The 18,649-nt window shown below is 56.6% G+C and overlaps 1 protein-coding gene across 2 annotated transcripts in view; it reads right to left on the bottom strand.

The window, feature by feature from the left end:
• Nucleotides 1-7,958: 7,958 nt before the first annotated feature.
• UBASH3A (ubiquitin associated and SH3 domain containing A) overlaps nucleotides 7,959-18,649 on the bottom strand; it is a 37,380-nt gene continuing 26,689 nt past the window's right edge. The window contains exons 9-14 of one of the 2 annotated variants that reach the window (XM_045774191.2): nucleotides 18,455-18,577; nucleotides 16,483-16,575; nucleotides 14,252-14,396; nucleotides 13,594-13,700; nucleotides 10,986-11,095; nucleotides 7,959-8,494 (exon numbers count right to left, since the gene is read on the bottom strand). In XM_045774191.2, the coding sequence (XP_045630147.2) occupies nucleotides 8,357-8,494; nucleotides 10,986-11,095; nucleotides 13,594-13,700; nucleotides 14,252-14,396; nucleotides 16,483-16,575; nucleotides 18,455-18,577 (716 nt within the window). In that variant the 3' untranslated portion in view covers nucleotides 7,959-8,356. The remainder of the gene's footprint in view (nucleotides 8,495-10,985; nucleotides 11,096-13,593; nucleotides 13,701-14,251; nucleotides 14,397-16,482; nucleotides 16,576-18,454; nucleotides 18,578-18,649) is intronic. The other variant, XM_045774192.2, reaches the window with a different exon arrangement.

The raw sequence follows: 18,649 nt of genomic DNA, 5'->3' as shown, positions 1-18,649 counted from the left end.
TACCGAGGGGCAAACCGAAGGGAGTAAAGCGGTTTGCTCAGGGTGGACCCGGGCAGCCCCACGTCCCATCCGGGAGGCCTGCCGCCGAGACCTGGACAACGTCTGTCACAGTCACGTGACAGCAGAGCCGGCCACCGCGGGCAGAGCGGCCCACGCCACGTGGCTGTGGGAGCTCCCCTATTGCCTGCGGGGAGATGCTGTGGTTTCCTCCCACATCCGGATCTCGGCAGCAAGAACGTAGGCTCAGAGCTCCTAGTGAGCCTCTGGGCAGAGCCGCAACCATCCAGAGGTCCCTGGAGGATGGAGTCCCAGGAGATGCTGTGGGGACGGGGCTACGGCTCTGCTTAGCCTCAGACTGGCCTGGGAATTTCTGTGAAGAACCTCCTATTCTTCACCGAAGTTACACGAAGGAGCAATTACATACATATAGACACACGAGTGCATAAAGGCACACACACGTGTGTGCGTGTGAAGTCACGGGACCATCTTCCCGTCATATGGGGGTCACGTGTATGCATGTGAAGTCTCGGGACCATCTTCCCGTCATACGGGGTCTTGCCTCTGAGCAAAGCTGGTGCGAGCACCAGGTCAGCGACTTCAAGGGGCCGTCTCTGTGAGATTTGCAGTGGGATTGCTTTACAAAGCAAGGTCCCTGCAGCAGTGGCTCTCCCCCTCGGGCAAGTACCAGAGTCACCCGGCGGGCTCGTTAAAACACAGCTCCCTGGGCTCCACCCCAGAGGGTCTGATTTCACGAGTCTGGGGTGGGACCTTCGAGGGTGCGTTTGTAACAAGCCCCCAGGGGAAGCAGGTGCTGCTGGCCCCGGGACCACACTTGGAGAACCACTGGCTTGGAGCCCTTTCAACGTGTCTCAGGGTCACAGTGGTCAGGACCCTCGAGCTGATGCGTCCAGGCGCCCAGCTGGCTGGCTTCCTGATGGTCCCTGGCTGTTAGGCGATGCCCGAGTGGCCCTGAGGAGTCCACGAGATAAAGCAGGAATAAACCTTTGCTTGGTCGTGGCTGCCACCGTCCGCCTCAGTCCACTCAGGTGCCATTTAATGCAGTAGCGACCCAGAACACATCTGCCAAATAAAATAGCTCCGAAAGCAGTTGCCCAGAATTTGGATTTTAAGAATGTGTAAAACAGATTACACAACCTTACTGGATTCCATTGCCTTTTGCAAATGCAGTGTAAATGTTTTCATCGTGCTCAAAGTTATGAACTTTGACAGTTGCAGGGTATGTTAATAACACAAGGAGTATCATAACTGAGTGCTAGTAGGCTTATTTCCACAATAAAAACAGCTATGAAATACATTATAAGCCTTTACACTCCGAGGGTTCCCTCGGCTGCTGTTCACAGGACCCAGCAGGGCCCGGGACCAGGTCAGATCCCAGCCCAGGCAGGGGCCCAGTCCGGTCTGGACGAGGAACAGGTGGTGCGCTTTTCTTTCTCGGTAACCCTGGGCTGCACCTGCCGTGCTCAGCTCCCTGGGACTCAGGCTGGGGGCCATCTCCTGAGGCTGGTCTGCTCTCCGGCTTACATGAAGGGCTGAGTGCTTTTGCTCGGGACTCTCTGTTGGTTTGCCCTCCTTCTTGGTGGCTCTGGGCTGTGGCTCCGGGAGCAGACCTGGGGCGACACTAAAATCCATCACTAAATTCAACTGGGCTGCCCTTCTGGGAGGCGTTTTGGGGGCTGTCCCTGCAGTGAGCTCCCACGGGCATTTCTTCTTTGGGGTTTATGTTGCTTTTGTGCTGCAGCTTCCTTGGAAAATCCTCTGGTTTATCGCACTAAGGAATTGTTACCTCATTATGGATGGCACAGAGCGAAAGATACTGAGGTCATCGTTGAAAGAAATACACTTGTGCAGACAGAAGGAGAAATGGGGTATTTCCAGATCATTCATTTTCTGAACGACTTCTTAGAGAACTTCTTTGCTTGCAAGCTTCACTAAGAAGATGGTGTGTGTGTGTGTGTGTGTGTGTGTGTGTGTGTGTGTATGTGTGATTCTTAGCTTATTTTTGTGGGCTTAAGTTTTAAGAGCAAATGGTCCTCAACAGTTGGAAATGGCATTTGCTTGGAAGCAAACGGGTGAAAGCTAACAATTCTGGAAATGCTCTGCAGCAACTTGCAGACACCTTTTGACACGGCTGAATTCTGGTTGCACTTGTGATGGGGCATCTATAAAGTCCCCTAAGGCTTTAAAAATTCAGCCCGACTTAATAGTTGGACGCCGGCCTGCAAATGTGCTTTCGGTGCACAGTGTGCTGCTTCGGGTGGCTGAGCCGGTGGCCAGGAGAGGCAGAGCGTCCTGTTGCACAGGGAGGCTGGGAGACAAGGCAGGGGCTCCGGGCGTGGTCCAGGCGCCAGAGTTGCTGGCTGGGCGGGGAGCTCGGGGGAGATGCAGCCTCGACCGGACCGGCCATCCAGGCCCCAGGTCTTCTGCTGCCTCCGGGCTCTGCCTCCCTCCTGGCTTCAGTGTCCCGGTCTCCCCTCCCTGACCCTGCCCAAGCCCAGACCTCGCTCCCTCTCCCCGGGCTTTGCCGGGAGTGGGCAGAGTCTACGGCGTCTGCTGCAGTGGGTGATCCCCGACCCCCACCGCGGGCCTGTCCTAGCTTCTCCTCACTCAAGGTGACCTCGCCCCACGGAACAGTGTTCGTGCCCGCTCTCAGCAGGGGGCCGACGCCGGCTCATCCCAGCTCACGAAGGCTGATTTCTACAGTTTCAGGCAATTAGAAATCGGTTGTTAAAACATTGGCAGCTCAGAATCAGCCATGGTGGGAGTGTTTGCACCCCGGGAACTGGCAGACCCCGCAGATACTCCAGCTCCGCCTGCCATGGCTCCCTGCTCGGAAGACAACATGTCTTGCAGAACCGAGGCCAGGAGGCTGTGACGGGGTCGGCCCCCAAGCCACACAGAGATGGTGCCTAGAGTCACAGTGGGCAAGAGACAGCACGGGGGCACACTCAGGTCTCCCGAGACGCAGCGCCATCCTTTGAACAGCGGTGTTGACTGATGAATGTCTCTTTCATTAGTGGAAACGATTTCTGGCAATTCCGCCGATCCGTGTGCGTGCACCAGCTGCGGGCCCCTGGGCACGTGGGGTGCAGGTGTGGGACAGGGTCTCTTCTGCTGTGGCGTCCTGCTGTGCCAGGATCGGGCCGCGGGGCCCAAGGACGCTGCAGCCTTCTGATGCTCGTAGAGCACGTTCCAGATCTAGAATCTGGGGGGAGGGGCTTGGTCACAGGAAATGAAATAGGGCAGATAAGGCCCAGCTGTCATCAGGGTGCAGCCACCTGGCAGTGCGGCCTGCTCCACCGACCTGCCCGCGCTGTTGTTGCTGGTCCCTGCACGGTGTCCCCACCCCGGCTTGCGTCTTCACCGGCAGTTCCGGAAAGCCCGGCTCGTGCCTGGACTTCCTCTGTCCTCACGTCACAGGACCCCGCCCTTCGGAGCATCAGACGCTGCTCAACCAAGATAGACATATTTTTTCCTGACGTTCGTCTCTGTAACAGTGCGTCTACTCCGCAAGGGTGTGAAATAGTCACGCCAGGTTCCCCACGTACCCGTGCTGTCACGGGTGCCCAAGGGCCTTGACAAACCACCTGGGATCGGGGCTCAGGGAACACATCAGGGGTTTTCAATGGGGGACGATTTTGCTCCCCAGGACATATTTGGAAGATCTGGAGACGTGTTTGGTGAGTGTGACTGTCACCGGGGCATGCTACTGGTATCTTACTGGGTCAAGGCCAGGGGTGCTACTAAACATCCCACAATGGGCAGAACAGGCCCCGCCCCCAAAGAGTTCCCGTCCCCAGATGTCGGCCGCGATGAGGGTTTGAAACCCTGGACGCACAGCTGTGCGGTGAGTCACGATGGCAGGTGCCGGGTCCCTGGGCGGCTCTGGGGGCACTTCGTGGATCACCGTGGGGAGGTGTCACCTTCACGGTGCCGGACGCTTCTGTGCAAGGACCCAGCGTGCCTGTCAACCAGACCTGTCTTCTTCCGGGCCTGCGGTGGGCCTTCTCCTAAGCATCGTCCTGGCATTTAGGTTCTGTTGTCATTGCCGTGTACGTGGGATGTTTTCTGTCACCATGTCTCCCAGTGATGTTGGCGTACATGAGATCCGTCGACATCTGGCTTTATCTTTGAGCTCAGGTGCTTTCTGAATTCTCTTCTTGCGGTCCTAGGATCTGTTGATTTTCCTAGGGCTCCAGGTCTGTGCTCCTGGCATCTGCGGGTACTCACGGTGTGCTTTCAGTGTGCAGGCTGGAGGGAGGGGGCTCTGTGCCATGAAGAGTGGAGTCTGTGCTCCCCACCTCTACCCTCCGTGGCTCCTTGGACTGATTCGGGGGCCTGAAGGATGGAGGTTCTGGCTAGGACTGTCCGTGGGGCTTTGTGGGTCCTGAGACCAGGTGACAAAGTGACTTAGAGTGGAGAAGACACCCCCCCCCAGCTTGGCTTTGCAGGGGAGGCACTGGAGGCTCTGGGAGCACTGGCTGGTGACCCCAGGTGGCTACCTGGTCTTCTTCCTGATGGGCGGGTTGGCAAAGCCACCAGGAAGCCCCTTACTCGAGGGCTGAGAAGGGCAGTGGGCTCTGTGGGGAGGCCAGGGGGCTGTGCCACACAGACTCCTTCCTGAGCAACTGCGAGCCCCTGGGGGCCCCTGGAGCACCTGGGTGGGGGCAGAGGAGCCCAGGGAGCATAGAAGCAATGCTCTTCCCCTGGGCCGGGAGTGGGAGGGCATCTGGGTGACCTGTGTTTTTGCCTTTAGTCCTCACACTGACCTAACCGCCCACAGGGAGCCAGACTTTTTGTTTGACGCTTAGAAATAATTACAAAAAGAGGGGAAAAAAGGTCAGGAGAGGAAGTGCATGGAGGTGGGTGTGTAACCGGCTGGGTCGGTGGTGCCGTTTGTCACACTTGGTTGTTCAGAGGTTTGTATTTTCTGGTGTTTGTACCAAAGTCTTTTATGCACTGTGTTGTCCTAGGGCTGCTGTGACAAGGACCGCATCAGAAGGGCACCTGCTCACAGTCTGGAGGCTGCACGCCTGGGGTCCAGGCGTGGACTGCGCTGGCTCCTCCCGGGGCCTGTCTCCTGGGCGTGTGGACACCCTCCTCTCCCCATGTCCTCACGCGGTTTCCCTCTGTGTGTGTGTGTCCAGCTGTCGTAGGGACACCGGTCAGATTGCACCAGGGCCACACGAGCGACCTCACTTTACCTTACTTATCTCTTTAGAGACCTGACCTCCAAATAAGGCTACATTCTGAGGAGCTGGGGGTCTGGACTTGAACTTATGAATTTGGGGGGCACACGATTTAACCCATGAAATTCCCCAACGTGACCAGATCTAAAAAAAAAAAATCTCAATTTGGTTTTAAAATAAGACTTGCTTTAGTGGGAAATTACGATGGCTGTTTCTTCTCAGATGACACAGGGGGTGTTTGCCAGGAGCCAGTGGCCGCAGACCTGTCACCACGCATGTGTCCCTCGGAGGCTCTAGATCCCGCATCAGACCAGACTCAGCTTCCCCAATCCTTTGCTGCCCCGCCCCAAGGCCATGTCCCACCCTCACCACCTTCCGTCTTCTGTGAGAGCTGGTGGTGGGTCCGGGAGAGGCTTGCCTCGCTCCGCCACAGGCTCGTGAGCATAAGGGGACGTCTGTCATGTCAGGGGAGGCAGCAGACCGTGGAGAGACCCCGGGTGAGGAAACTAGAGATGCCGTGGGTGGGCCGGGGTGGGTGGGGGTGGGGGTCTGCGGTCACAGGAGGCCATTCCCAGAGCCCGTCAGCAGGGGTCAGTGTAGGCTTACAAACGCACAGGTGCTCAGGGATCTTTGTTTCTTGGCTTCTTCCTCGCTGGTAGAATTGCAAACTTGCACCAAACAGTGATAAACTTCCTTCCCGGCCGTTCTCCAGCACAGCTCTGTTCTCAGAACCCTGTCCTCACTATGAGGCCCATTCTGGAAGCTAAAAGGGATGGAACTGGGCTTTCCTGCCGTTGCATCAGAATGGGGGGCTAGTCCGAACCAGAATTATAGAATTTAAAGAAAATGGAGTTTCCCTGCTCAGCGGGGAGCCTGCTTCGCCCTCTCCTCCCTGCTTGTTCTGTCACTATCTCTGTGTGTCTTTCAAATAAATAAATAAAAGTCTTTTAAAAAAAGGAAAATGGAGTTTCTTGCTCTTTTGACTTTGGAATCTGAGATTCAAGCCCATCTCATCGTTCTTGCGAACCCCCATCAGCAGCCCGGCCAGGAGGAAGGTGGTCCCCTTCACTACCCAGGGGCATACGACCCAGCAGTCTTGCCCCCCACAGGGCGAATCCAGACCCTTGGGACCACCCCAAAGAAGGGGCCACTCACTTGATTTGTGACGTTTTTGTTCATCTCACGATTAGTAATGTTGGGGTGGCACCAGGGTGTCTGGGGGGAGGACAAGGGAAGGCTTCCTCCCGACCGCGTACTTGCCGCAGAGAAAGGGGCAGCTGTACCGCGCTCAGAGGCAGGTGCGGACTTCGTGGGAGGGGCTGCCCTTCCCAGTCCCGGGGGGCCGTTTGCTTTCTGGTTGGCACCTGTTGGGAGGCACGCAGGGTTGTTTTCCTAGCACCGCATTGTGAGGGGACCAGGTGTGGGAACAGCCTGTGAGGCGCTGCCCTCTGCTCCGTTCTGTGCCAGCTGCAAACGTCTTTATGTTTGGAGACAGAGAAACGATGTCGTGAGTAAAGTAAAACAAAGGATAAATAATTTTATCTTTCTCCCTCAAGGCACGGTTGAACTCCAAAGCTAAGAGCCTTTTGTGTGGCCTTTGTGTTCTTTGTGATGTGGCTGGTTCCCCATCCAGGTTCCGGGGTCCACCCTCTCTGCTCCTCAAGAGCTCCATGGACTGCGTGCCCCCAACCTCCCCTGGGAGACAGCGGGGGAGAGCTGGGGACGGGGACTGGCACTTCCCACCAGCCTCCATCTCTGCTCTGTGAAAGGCCGGGCATGGGACAACCACGGTCCCAAACACCAGAACTGGGGCACGGTGGGAGCGGAGGAAGGCCAGTCGGGCTCACTGCGCCATGGTGGGATTTTCATTTGGGACACTGAATGCATTGGCGGTGGGGACAGGTGTGACCAGCGGGGGATGGGGGAGAGGATGCCGTGGGAGAGACGCCCATCACCCACCTGGACCAGCTGCTCGAGAGTCAGGGGCACCACTGGATCGGCAGCATCCGGGCGGGTGTCCCCGTGTGGTGGTGGGTCTCTCCTGTGAATCAGGGCAGGACACGTTCCCCCCATTTGCAAAACTACCTCCCCCTCCACTCGGGCAAAAGGGAGAAAAAGAGAAGCTGGGGAAGTCTGCACCTAGGGGGGTGTCTCACATCCTCATACTGGGCCCCGGTACAAGCAGTCCCGTGTATGGGGTGTGGGGGATGGAGATTGTCCCCGAAGCCATCCCCATCCTAATCCCAGCTCTGTGACTGCATCCCTTACGGGGCAAAGGGGACCATGCAGAAGGTCTAAGCTGTGGATCTTGAGATGGAAGTCCATCCCAGACTGTTGGGCCGGCCTCTGTAATCCCAAGAGACCTTAGAAAACGGGGCCAGGTCCGAGGCAGAAACCCACGTGGTGCTGGAAGCGGAGGGGCGGGGGGGGGGGGGGCTTGAAGACACTGCTGTCTGCAGTTGGAGGCGAGGAGGGCAGGTGCCTCTGCAGTGGGGCATGGCAAGGGGACAGACGCCCCCCGCCCCCGCCTCTGCAAGAGCGGCTGGGAGATCTGCAGCCCGCTGACCTTAGCGCTCCTGACCTCAGAGCTGTAACAGGACTAATCTGTGCACCTGTGATGAAAAATCTGTGTTGTCCCTAACTGCCACCCCATGGTGACTTGTCACGGCAGTGATGGGAAACTCGTACCCAGGGAGTGGACACTGAGCCACGGCTCCATGCCTTCGAGCTGGCAGGTGGTTTCTTGTTCCGTTTTATTGAATATTATACCCCTTTCAGCCTGTGTGGACATAGCCAAAAAGTGACTGGAATAGAACCAGGAAAATGACGGGAACCTGAATCATCAGAACACAGGAAATAAAGTGACCGCGTCTTTCCAGTCCTCCGTGGTAGGTCACCGTGGCTGCTTCCCTCCGGGCCACACGGCAGGTCCACACGTTGCAAGGTCTGCGCTCACAGGGTAACGGTCCACCAGTGGCCGCTGCAAAGGCAACAGCAGATAGCAAACATCCGGGATCCAAAAGTGCGTTTCGTGCGTCTACAAATCACATCGAGGGAGCGGAGGACACGTGGCGATGCCAGCCCCGCCCGGCCTCCGCGGAGGGCTCCGCGTGCTCGTCACGGCGCCGGGCAGAGCGTGAGCGCGGCTCCTAGCTGCCTGGGAGCCAGTTCCGCCAGTTAAACGCCGAATTCGAGCCGTGGGTCAGTGTCTTCACGGGAGGGTTCACCAGTTCCCATTTTCCTTCCTCTTTATTTTCCTCACAGAAGCACATGCCCAGAGAAGGAATCTAGGATAGAGTTTTCAAACCCTTGTTAATGTTTAAACCAGCTCAATCGATTTTGCACTCGCTCTGAAGCCAACCGACAGGTCCTACTGGACCGGGGAGGCGGGCGCGATGGGCTCACAGCGGCATCGCTGCCCCAAGCACAATGCCCACGGCTCACACGGCCGTCCTGGGGGGGGGGGGCGTGCTCCTCCCACAGCTAGGAAAATGCCTGCAGACGCGATTGGTTGTCAACCTGGGGGTGCTGTTGGCAGGGGCAGGGGCAGGGACCCTGCTAACGTCCCACAGGGCACAGCAGCACAGTGCCCCCAGCACGGAAGCAGCCTGCCCGCAGCTCTGCGGTGTCCAGGCTGAGACGCCCAGGCTACTGCGTGGGGACGGACTCGCATCCTCAACTCTGGCATCACAAAAAGATACGGTCATTGTTTTCGGAGCCCAGAAAAAACCACCAAGTGAAACTTTAGACCTCAATCTCTTCATCTGCAAAGTGAATGTGTTCATGTAGATTTTTGTTTTTAAGGCTTTTTTAGGTTTGTTTGCATGTTTTGCTTTTCTTTTTTCCCTCTCTTTTGATGCCTAGAAATTCCTCAGGGAGACAAAATTTGCAGAAATTCCAACATGCAGGGGGATCCATGTGGAGGCTGGTGGTGACTCAGGATGACTCTCTCTCCTGCTTCGGGAGACTTGGCGTGTGTGTGCGTGTGCGTGTCTATGCATGCACGGATGTGTGCACGCAGGTCTATGGGCACGCGCACACGTGTACACATATGTGCATGTGTGCACGCACGTGTGTACTTGTGCGCTGTGTATATGTGTATGTGTGTGTGCGTGCACGTGTGTGTATGTGTGTGTTTGTGTGGGGGCAACGTGGTGCAGTGGGCAAAGGGAAGGTTTTGAATGGTCTCTTTCCATCTGCCCTTGATTTGAAGGCCTGTGGTCCCCAGAGCACTTTGGTAAGTGTCTGGTAAGTGCAGGCAAGTCCAGCTTATTTGGGCAGCGGGTGGGGTGGACACCAAACTGTCAGGATGAGAAAGTTGCAGGAATTTGGAAGTTCCAGGCTGGCATCTTGAGAAGGGGAGACCAAGGGTCAGGGGAGTGGGTGGGGATCTGACTGCAAAGACTGGTGGGGTTTTGGAATAGCACCAAAGTTGGGATTCTGTCAGCACCTGGCACGTGCTGGATGGCCTTCACGGGGATGACCGGGAGCCCCAAGACAGCCTGGGAGGGGTGTGGGGTCAGAAGCGTGCAACACAGGAGCGCTCGGGAGGGAGACAGTGTCTGCAGGAGCGAGAGTGATGCTTGGGGAGCAGGTTGTGCAGGGGCCTCCAGGAGGACCCCCGGAAAAATCCATTGTCATCCAGCATGGCCCGGAGGCTCGAGCCCTATATTCAGATAGCAGTCAATTGGTGGCCCAGGCCCCAGAGGGCTTGGGAATATCTGGGTCACAGTTGGGAAACCCCACCTTGGAGACACTTTGGAGGGGATGCATGCTTCCACGCATGAGGAAACTGAACGAGAAGAGAGAAGGCGCACGCAGGTCGTGCTGTCTGACTCACCCCCCACGTGAGGGAGGACCGGGCTTTCTCTGGCAGGCAGGGTGTGGCTCTGAGAGCCAAGGACCTTGCCCAGGCACAGAGCCGGTGTTGGCTGGTCAGGGCCTGGGGTCTGCTCCTCTGCAAGCAAGCTGTGGCGGGTCATGGTCCTGTGACAGTTTTGCACAAGGAACCAGCCCAGGGACCCATCTCCCATCACGGGTGTTGTCTATGCCATTGCACAGCCAGCCTCGAGGTCATCGGTCAACTGATTAATTTGATAAAAAGGACAAGGACAGGGAGCAAGTCTGGCCCTGAGTAGATTTTCAGGAGAGGAGCGGGGGGGGGGTTCTGAGCCCCTAGTTTGCCTGCCTTGATTCATCCCACCAATAGAAAAAGCCACCTCTGTGTTGCTGGGTGATGGTCAACAGGTTGGTGCAAAGTACCCACTGTCCTTCTCTACCTGCGGGTTACCTGTGAGTGTTTGCAGAGCCCCAGCCCAACCCCGGGCACTCGGGCTACCGCAAGTCCTGTGTGTTCCATGGTGGGCTGACTCCAAAGGCAAGAGGGTGGGGTTTCTTTCTGTCCTCCTGTCCCCCGCCCCTGGCTCCCCAGAACAAGCCAGGCCATCTGTTGTCCTTTCTCTTTGCGTCCACATGGCTTACTCCTCACTGGACCACTTGTTCAACTTTGGGGTTGCAAAGGATTACCATGCCTTATTTTTATATTATCTGGGCAGCAAATGGCCCAAGTTGCCATAATGATGATAGAGATGATAAACCGCTCCGGTCGGCCCCCCGCCCAGGGCTGCCCTTTGCATAAGAGCAGGTGTGCACGTTCTCAGGAGACGGGGCAGGCGGGGTGGTCCCTGTCACCGTGGGTGGGCTCTGAGGAAGTGTGATGACCCTGTGTGCTCCGGGGGCTTGACTTCATGGCCCGCAGAGAAAGGGGCAGGCACGTACCTTCCTCACTAGCTGCGCGAAGTCTCCACTGTCCCGGGGCGGCAGCCCGAGGAGTGGGCGTGTGCAGGAGTCCAGCGCTGAGCCGTGGCTCACAATCAGGATGACGCCCACTGTAGAGAGAAGCACACCTTGGGGTCAGAGGAGGCACGGAGAGCGCCTTTTATTAGAATGAGGGTCCCCAGAGCTGTGCGGTGCACAGGGCGTGAGAGAGCCCGGGTAGGAAGCGGTGTGGCAGGGAGCACGTGTGCGTGGTCCGTGGCGCATCACATCCTCGGGCACAGCTGGGGCGGCAGCGCCTGCTGCGAGCTTCGGGGATGGGACCGTGCCGTGATCCGAGCTGCCACCTCTTGCAGGATGTGGTGGTGGCTGCCACCCAGACCGGGTCCCTTAGCTAGAGAGTTATCAGCCAGCTGGCCACCGTGAGCCTGCTGGTGCCTCTGGTTTCGTTAGGGACATTCTGAGCCCACGGGTGGAGTCTCCGGCCGGCAGCGTGAGTGATGCGGGCACCGAGCACAGCAGGGGAGAGCGGGCCCAGCCGGGAGAGTCCCGGAGGTGCCCCGGCCGGACCCATTGGATCCACCTGCAGGAGGGAGTCGGGCGGCGGGCTTCCCCAAGGGCTACGGCTGACACAGAGCAATCCGTGTGTGCTGGCTCCTAACACGACTGTACATTCTCCACCAGGACCGAAGCCCTGATGTACTTTTCCCGTGTTATTTCCTGTTCATTCCACTCTCGTATCCTCGGCTTCCCAAGTCATGGTGTGGCGCCAGGTGCCGTCTGGGAGGCGGACGCGCACCTTGGACTCTGGCCTATGCTCTCAGCTCGCGGCGAACTTGGGCACGCAGGCTCCAGCCCTCTGAGCTTCAGCGTCACGAGGAGTATGGGGCGGTGACGTCACAGACCGCACAGGAATGTGAACAGTTGACAGATACCGTCTGTGAAGGGTCCCCTGCCCGGGGACTGGTAGGTGTTGGCTTTTACCCCCCAGCCCACCTGGGCTTTTCATTCCTCCTCCGTGGCTTGCCACACCTGCCACCCTCCCGCCTTGCTCCCGCTCTCCGCTCTTGGGCCCCGTTTGCCTTCCAAGTCCTGCTTGGCCTGCGGCTCAGGTGCTGTGCCCCGACAGCCTCGCTGCCCGTGCAGCCCCGCGGACGATGGGCTGTGCTCCCTGCAGTGAGCAGCACGTACACGGCGCCCAGCGGGCTCAGGAGCTGATGACGCAGATCTCCATCCCTGTTCCGGAAGGCCTCACCCCTGTCGGAGGGTCCTCGGGGTTGCAGCATCCCGTGGCCTCTGAATTTCAGCTCAGGGCAGAAGCTTGAAGTGAACAGCTGGAAAGCGGCGGGCTGAGGATGGACCCCGGTTGGGCCGTGGAAGGCTCTGATGTCGTCTTCTGTCTGTGGGGCTCTGTGCGGTCAGTGTGAAGAACGGGGCTTTGCTGATGCACTAGGTGCCACTAAGGGGCGGTTTGCAAAAGTCCACTTCCCAGGACGCCAGCCAGCCGAATAGGCAACGTCAAGCAGCCTCGTGCCGGCCGTGTTTGGGGGGCTGGATAGGCAAGGTTTGGGTGTCTTCCTGCAGGATGTCTGAGGGCGCGTCCCCCTGTGCGCCAGGGACTGTCAGGGGAGGTGGGGTGCTCAGCTCTTCCCCTAGAGCAGGGATGGTCGTCCCCACCAGCAGACATCTCCACTCCGAGTCTCTGGGATGAGGGGTGGAAAGAACCCTGGGTGGGGAAGCGGGTCTGCCAGTCTCTCACCACCTCAGAGACTCAACTTTGTGTAATTCAAAATTCCTAATATTCTGGATGCTGTGCCCCTTTCCCCAACAATAGTCAAACTCCTTGAGGGTAAAGCACGTGCCTCCTTTGCTTAGATTTTCCCCCACGGCGTCTTAGCTGGCGTCTGACACAGGGTGATGTTCAATACACACTTGCTAAATTTAAATGTTGAAAGGCTTAGTTTTTAGCTGTTTACCATGGACATTTTGAGAGAGACCCAGATAGGCGCGAAGGTGGGCCTCACGCGTCCCGGAGCCGCAGCGGTGTGCACCGTCGGAGGGCTCCCCTGCCCTTCCCCCGCCACCACCAATGTCCTGCCATTTCACACCCCACCTCGGGGCAGCACTGCCACGTGAGGACTTCCTGCCCTTCCACACCCAAGCCGCCACTGTCGCACTAACAGAACCCACTCAATTTCTTAGGCATTTCCACGTTCAGATTCCACATTCGGATTTTTCTAAGGGTCTCAACCATCTACGTATACAGATGCTTTGTGCCAATCGGCATTCAAACGTGAGCTGACGTATGGTTCTTGCATCCTTAGTCTCTTGGGTCCTAGGAAAGAGACCTGAGTGGTTTGTGCTGACTCACTGTCCTGGATCCCATCGGCTCTCAGTCTCAGAATCGGGGCTCCCAGGCGGCAGGGGGATGTGTCTATGCACCCCGCTACTGTGGAGGTCGCCATGTAACACTGTTGGTTGGGGTGGGGGGCGGAGGAGGTGGGGGCATTCCTAGGTTCATAAAATGGGCCAGTTTCCACCCCAGGGTAAGACCCCAACCCTTGGGGGGCTGCCCATAGCTGGGGGTGGGTGGGAAGGGGGAGGCACTTACCGTCCCCCGGGCAGGCTCTGATGATCCGTCCCACACTCACCGCACACCTTTCCACATACTCGTCGTAACTCTCAGCCGGCAGGAGGGAGGCGAGGGGAAACGCAGGCCTAAAGGACGAGAGAGAGGACCCCGGCCACGCTGGCCTGCTTGTTGTGTGCTCAGCTGGGGAAGGAGAAGCCCTTCTAAGACGGCCCTGCCGCAGGGTCCACAGCGGTCCACAGCAACCACTGGGCTTCAGTGCCCAACTGTGTAAAGTCAGTTTCAGCAAGACCCCTGCTAACACAGCGAAGCCAGAACCGCACCCTTGGTATGGGCTCCCCCTCGATACCTGGGCAATCCCTGCAGCACACCTCTACCCAGTGATGTCCGGTCACGCTGGCCTGACTTCAGCCAGCTGCCACTAGGGCAGTTTATGGAGAATTACTCCACTCTCTGAGTGACTTTCCACCCCCACCCCGCTCCTCGGCTAACCACCCCCACTTGTCCTCGTTGTGTTCGGAGCTGAGTCCCGTTCTGCTCCCCTGTGACAACCCCGCATTGCAGCGATCTCCCAGAATACAGTCTTTCATACCATCTTCAACAGGTGTCGTGAATGTTTCTTCTTGAACAAGAACTAGAGAAGCTCCCCACCCTGGCAGAACGCGAGAGGACGGCGTACCTATAATCCAGGCTGACGTTGAAATTCGCCTCTTTCAGCTCGTCCAGGGTCATGAGAGTTGGGGTAGCTTTGCCGGACTCCCATTTTGTCCATTCAAAGATCCCAGGTTCCACTCTTATCTTAATTCTTTTCTCCAGTTTGAGCTCTGGATCCCACAGAACACAAGCATTTGTCATCCTCTGTGTCCATTTTGGTTTTATGTAAGTAACTCTCTTCTTACACTTAAACAATACCTTTTAATAATGTGACTTTTTTTCCTGGCAAATATTGATCTGTGATTACTTGTAGCCATGCTAGTTCTGAGTCAAAACCCCTGGGTGGTTGTAGCATATCGGAGGGGTGGTGATGCCCGTCCGTCGGGAAGGGACCAAGGCTGGGAGGCTCACCCTGGGGCTCACCCTGATGGTCCAATACAACTCTGCAACCAGACTGGCACCGGGCCTCGGTCCAGAGAGAGCACACTGCATCGGCCAACCCAATGATCCCTGGGAAAGACCGGCCAATCGAGGAGCACATTGGTCACACTGAGGCCCCATCCTGACAAACACCCCAGACGGAGCAGAAGGGGAAGGGCAGGGGAAGCTGTCTCTCAGAACATCTGGACTTCTCCCAGCCACCCCACCCTAGCATTTCACCCCTCAGCTAAGAGAAGACTGTGGCAGAAGTCCGTCTCTGTGAGTGGGGCAGAGAAGACCTGCACGTTTTTGCTGGAAATGGAGCAAACGTCATTAAGCTGAAATGCTGGAAATCAAGTCAATTCTCAAAATGCATCCCAGGTCATGGAAGAGGTCCCTTTGCCAAAGCACGCTTAGGAAAGGGAGTTACATGGTCTAACCCGGCTCCCGGGCTCTCTCCAGCCTGTGCAGGGCCCGTGTCCACTGTGAATAGGTCACGTGAAGGAACAGTAGAAGTTCCCAAGTGGGCTTGGCCGCTCCTTCTGTGGAGCCTTCTGGAAGCTGCTGCTCCGTGGGTCCCACTTTGGGAAATAGTCCGTTTGAACAGCCATGGACCCGGCATTGAAATGAAGGACTTAAGGGTAGCAGGTTAGCATCTCAGATGTCAGTCTGGAAACAGACTGGTCATGTTCCAGGACCTAGGAAGACGGCTGAGTGCCCTCCTTTTTCTGAAGCAACACAGGGTTTATAAAGTTGGGACTCTCTCAGGCATCACGAGAACAATAAGGATGTTCTGGATATAGACTAACAGTCCACGAGAGATCGTATGGGAGACACTGATGTTACCGCCACCAGAGAACATTTTGGAGAACTTTTTATTTCACGTCTCCAGCCCAGCCGTTGTTAGAGCCAGCTTTCCGCCTGCTCCTCCATGTCCGCGCCTGCAGGGGAGCCCGGGGCCCAGTCGGCGGGTGGGTCTCAATGTACAATCATGATCGCTGACCTCAGGGGGTTCTCCATGCTGCCCGGTGGCCATCCTCCGTCTCCCCACTGTGATCTGGCCCCTCTCTCTGATGGGCTTGTCATACCTTCTGTGCATCCTATGACCTCCAGACGGCCCTCCCTTTCTCATTTTCAGCTGGTGGCCTGACTCCCTCTGTCTCTGAGAAAGCGGAGGCAAGCCCCGTCCCCCCCATTTGCACACCTGCTGGGTCTGGGTCCATGTGCTCTGCCCTCTGTCCCATCGCTGTGGAACTTCTGCTTGTGCTCCTGCCCTGTGACCTACACCATGCCCCTTTCCCCACACAAAGAGGGCAGGGCAGGGGTCCAGCAGGAGATGCAGAACCAAGGCCCCCAAACAGGCTGCCCTTCTCTCGCAGAAGCTGCAAAAGGCTTGCCCGTGGCTTCCTAAGGGACATCAGCCTTTGATGGTGCTGGACAGCTCCCAGCAGTCTATCCCCCTGCCGTGGCAAGAGTCACGGGCTTTGGGCTCAGAAGGTACCATAGCCATTCCCAGCTCTCTGGGTTTCTGAATGCCCCTCCTCAGATTTTTTTTCTTTTTTTCTTTTTTTCTTTTTTTAAACACATAGTGGATGTAGGCCAAAGGTGGGCAGTGCGATGATAGGCTCCTGGGTTACAATGCTGATACTCCAGAAATGTTGGTGGGCTCAGTGCCTGCTTATAGCTCTTGGAGGGCTGCTCCATGACTGTCTTACACCTTACGTGGCCATTCATCACCTCTCATCCAATTCTTACCCCCCGCCCACTTCCCTCTCCCCTTGGAGAATAACCATGAGGTCAAGGCTATATGAGGAGCTCACTGCGGTTCTCACCGACCTTCCAGGATGTGTCTGGCCGTCTGCACACAGCGGAGGGCTGGGGAGGTGAAGACGGAGGTGACTCTGATGCCACTCTCCAGTAGTGCTTCCCCTGGAAAACAGCAGGTGGAAAAACGCCTCTTCATAATTGTAGCCTCCATTGGGTGTCTCACTACCTGAGGGGGGCAGGGTCTTCAATGGCCCCAAGATTCCCACCCCCTGGTGCACCCGCCTGTGTCACCCCCTTGAGTGTGGCCGGAAGCTGTGATGATGTGAGTTGGCACTCCTGGGACTCTGTCGTCATACGGCAGAAGGGGGTTATTTTAGGTAGACCTGACCATTCAGGTGAGCCCATTGAAAGCAGAGATTTTTCTCTGATGGTCACAGAAAAGAAGTCAGAGAGATTCAAAAGTATGGGGACTCGAGGAGTGCCTGGTGGGCTTAGTTGGTTAAGAGTCTGACTCTTAGTTTTGGCTCAGGTCGTGATCTCAGGGTTATAAGATCGAGCCCCACCCATGTTGGACTCCACGTTGAACATGGAGCCTGCTTAAGATTTTCTCTCTCCCCCTCCCTCTGTCCCCACACCCTCTCCTGCTTGCTCTCTCTCTCTCAAAGAAAAAAAAAAGTACAGTATTCAACATGCAAGAGATTCCCTACTGCTGGCTTTAGAGATGGAAGGGACCACGTGGCAGGGAACATGGGGGTGCTGGGAGCTGAGCGCAGCCTTTTTCTGATAGCCAGCAAGGGAATGAGGACTTCAGTCCTACAACCTCAGGGAACAGAATCCCCCCAACAGGCATCGGGAGAAATGGGAACTGCTTCCAAGAGGCTCCAGACAGGAGCTCAGCCCAGCTGACACCTGGCTTTCAGGCTGTGAGATCCTGAGCAGAGAACCCAGCCACGCCCTGCCCAAGCTTCCGTCCTATGGAGCCGTGAGCTGACAGGTGTGTGCCGTTTTAAGGGCGCAGTCATCTGTGCTGCAGCAATGGGGAACTCGAGGCTACCCGAGGCTCGTGGGAGGACAAGCCTGGAGAGCCTTTGCCTCTCACAAAACCAGAGGACTTAGTCCTTGGGAAAGAGGGGGATCTTTTCAGTAGGATATATGCACAGTGCCAAAGCCAGTGAGGCTGTCACAGGCTAGATTGTGTCCCCCAAATTCATATGCTGGGGTCCTAACAGGTCCTCAAGTGTGACCTTCTTCAGGCATGCTGTCTTCATAATGGTGGTCAAGGTACGATGAGGTCACTGGGGGGTCTCTAGTCTACTCTGACGGTGTCCTTGTAAATGGGGGAGTTTGGACACAGAGACAGCAGGCACAGAGGGATGTGTCTATGTGCCAAGGGGAGGGGCCTGGAGCAGACGCCCTCATGGCCGCAGGAGGAGCTCAGACTTCTGGCTTCCAGAACCGAGAGAGAATGCCTCTGTTGGTGAACACACCCCACATTGGCACTTTGTTATGGCGGCCCCATGTGGAGGCCAGCACCTGCCCGCACGGACCCTGAGCTCCTGTAGTTCATACACCTTCCCCAGCTCCCGATTCCACGTTCTGAACTCATTAAAGGAAGACCAGATGAATTCATTGGCTTCTTTTGTTCCTGAAAGTCCATCAGTGGAATCACAACCCCAGACATGAAGCATAAGCCCAAGCTGACAGATTTTGAAACAACATCAAAGAGAAGATGTGTTTTTTAAATTTTTAAAATAACACCCTTAGTGTAGACAGAGGTCGTTGGCTTTTCTACCCTCTCTTGCCCTTTCCAGGCCTACCATTCGTTCCTTCCGACTTCCCCAACCATCCATCCTGGGTCCAATCTCTGCACTTCCACTCACTAGCTGTGCAATCTTGGGCAACTTACTTAACCTCTCTGTGCCTCAGCATTATCAGCAGAGCGGGGTAATGCTAATGCTGACCTCAGCGGGCATGTAGCCTGGACTCAGTATGCCTGAACGACAATCATTGCTGTGATTATTGTAAGTCTCCCCAAACATACCTGCCATCCTGGACTGGAAAATCCCACACGAAGACAATGGCGGGTCATTTTCGAAGTCTTTGATACCATTGCTCCTTCTGGGCAGACTGTACGGGAAGTTCAGATCTGGCCGGTAGTATTTCCCTAAAGCATAAACAAGCACCGGGCATTCAGGTCCGTCAACTTAGTGCATGTTTAAACCCCCAAGAGCGAGAC

Source organism: Ursus americanus, chromosome 4 (genome assembly GCF_024610735.1).
Source record: "Ursus americanus isolate L20-20 chromosome 4, mUrsAme1.1.p, whole genome shotgun sequence".
In the NCBI taxonomy this organism is placed as follows: domain Eukaryota; kingdom Metazoa; phylum Chordata; class Mammalia; order Carnivora; family Ursidae; genus Ursus; species Ursus americanus.
Note: the sequence above shows the minus strand (reverse complement) of the source record. Positions and strands in the feature narration are given on the sequence as shown.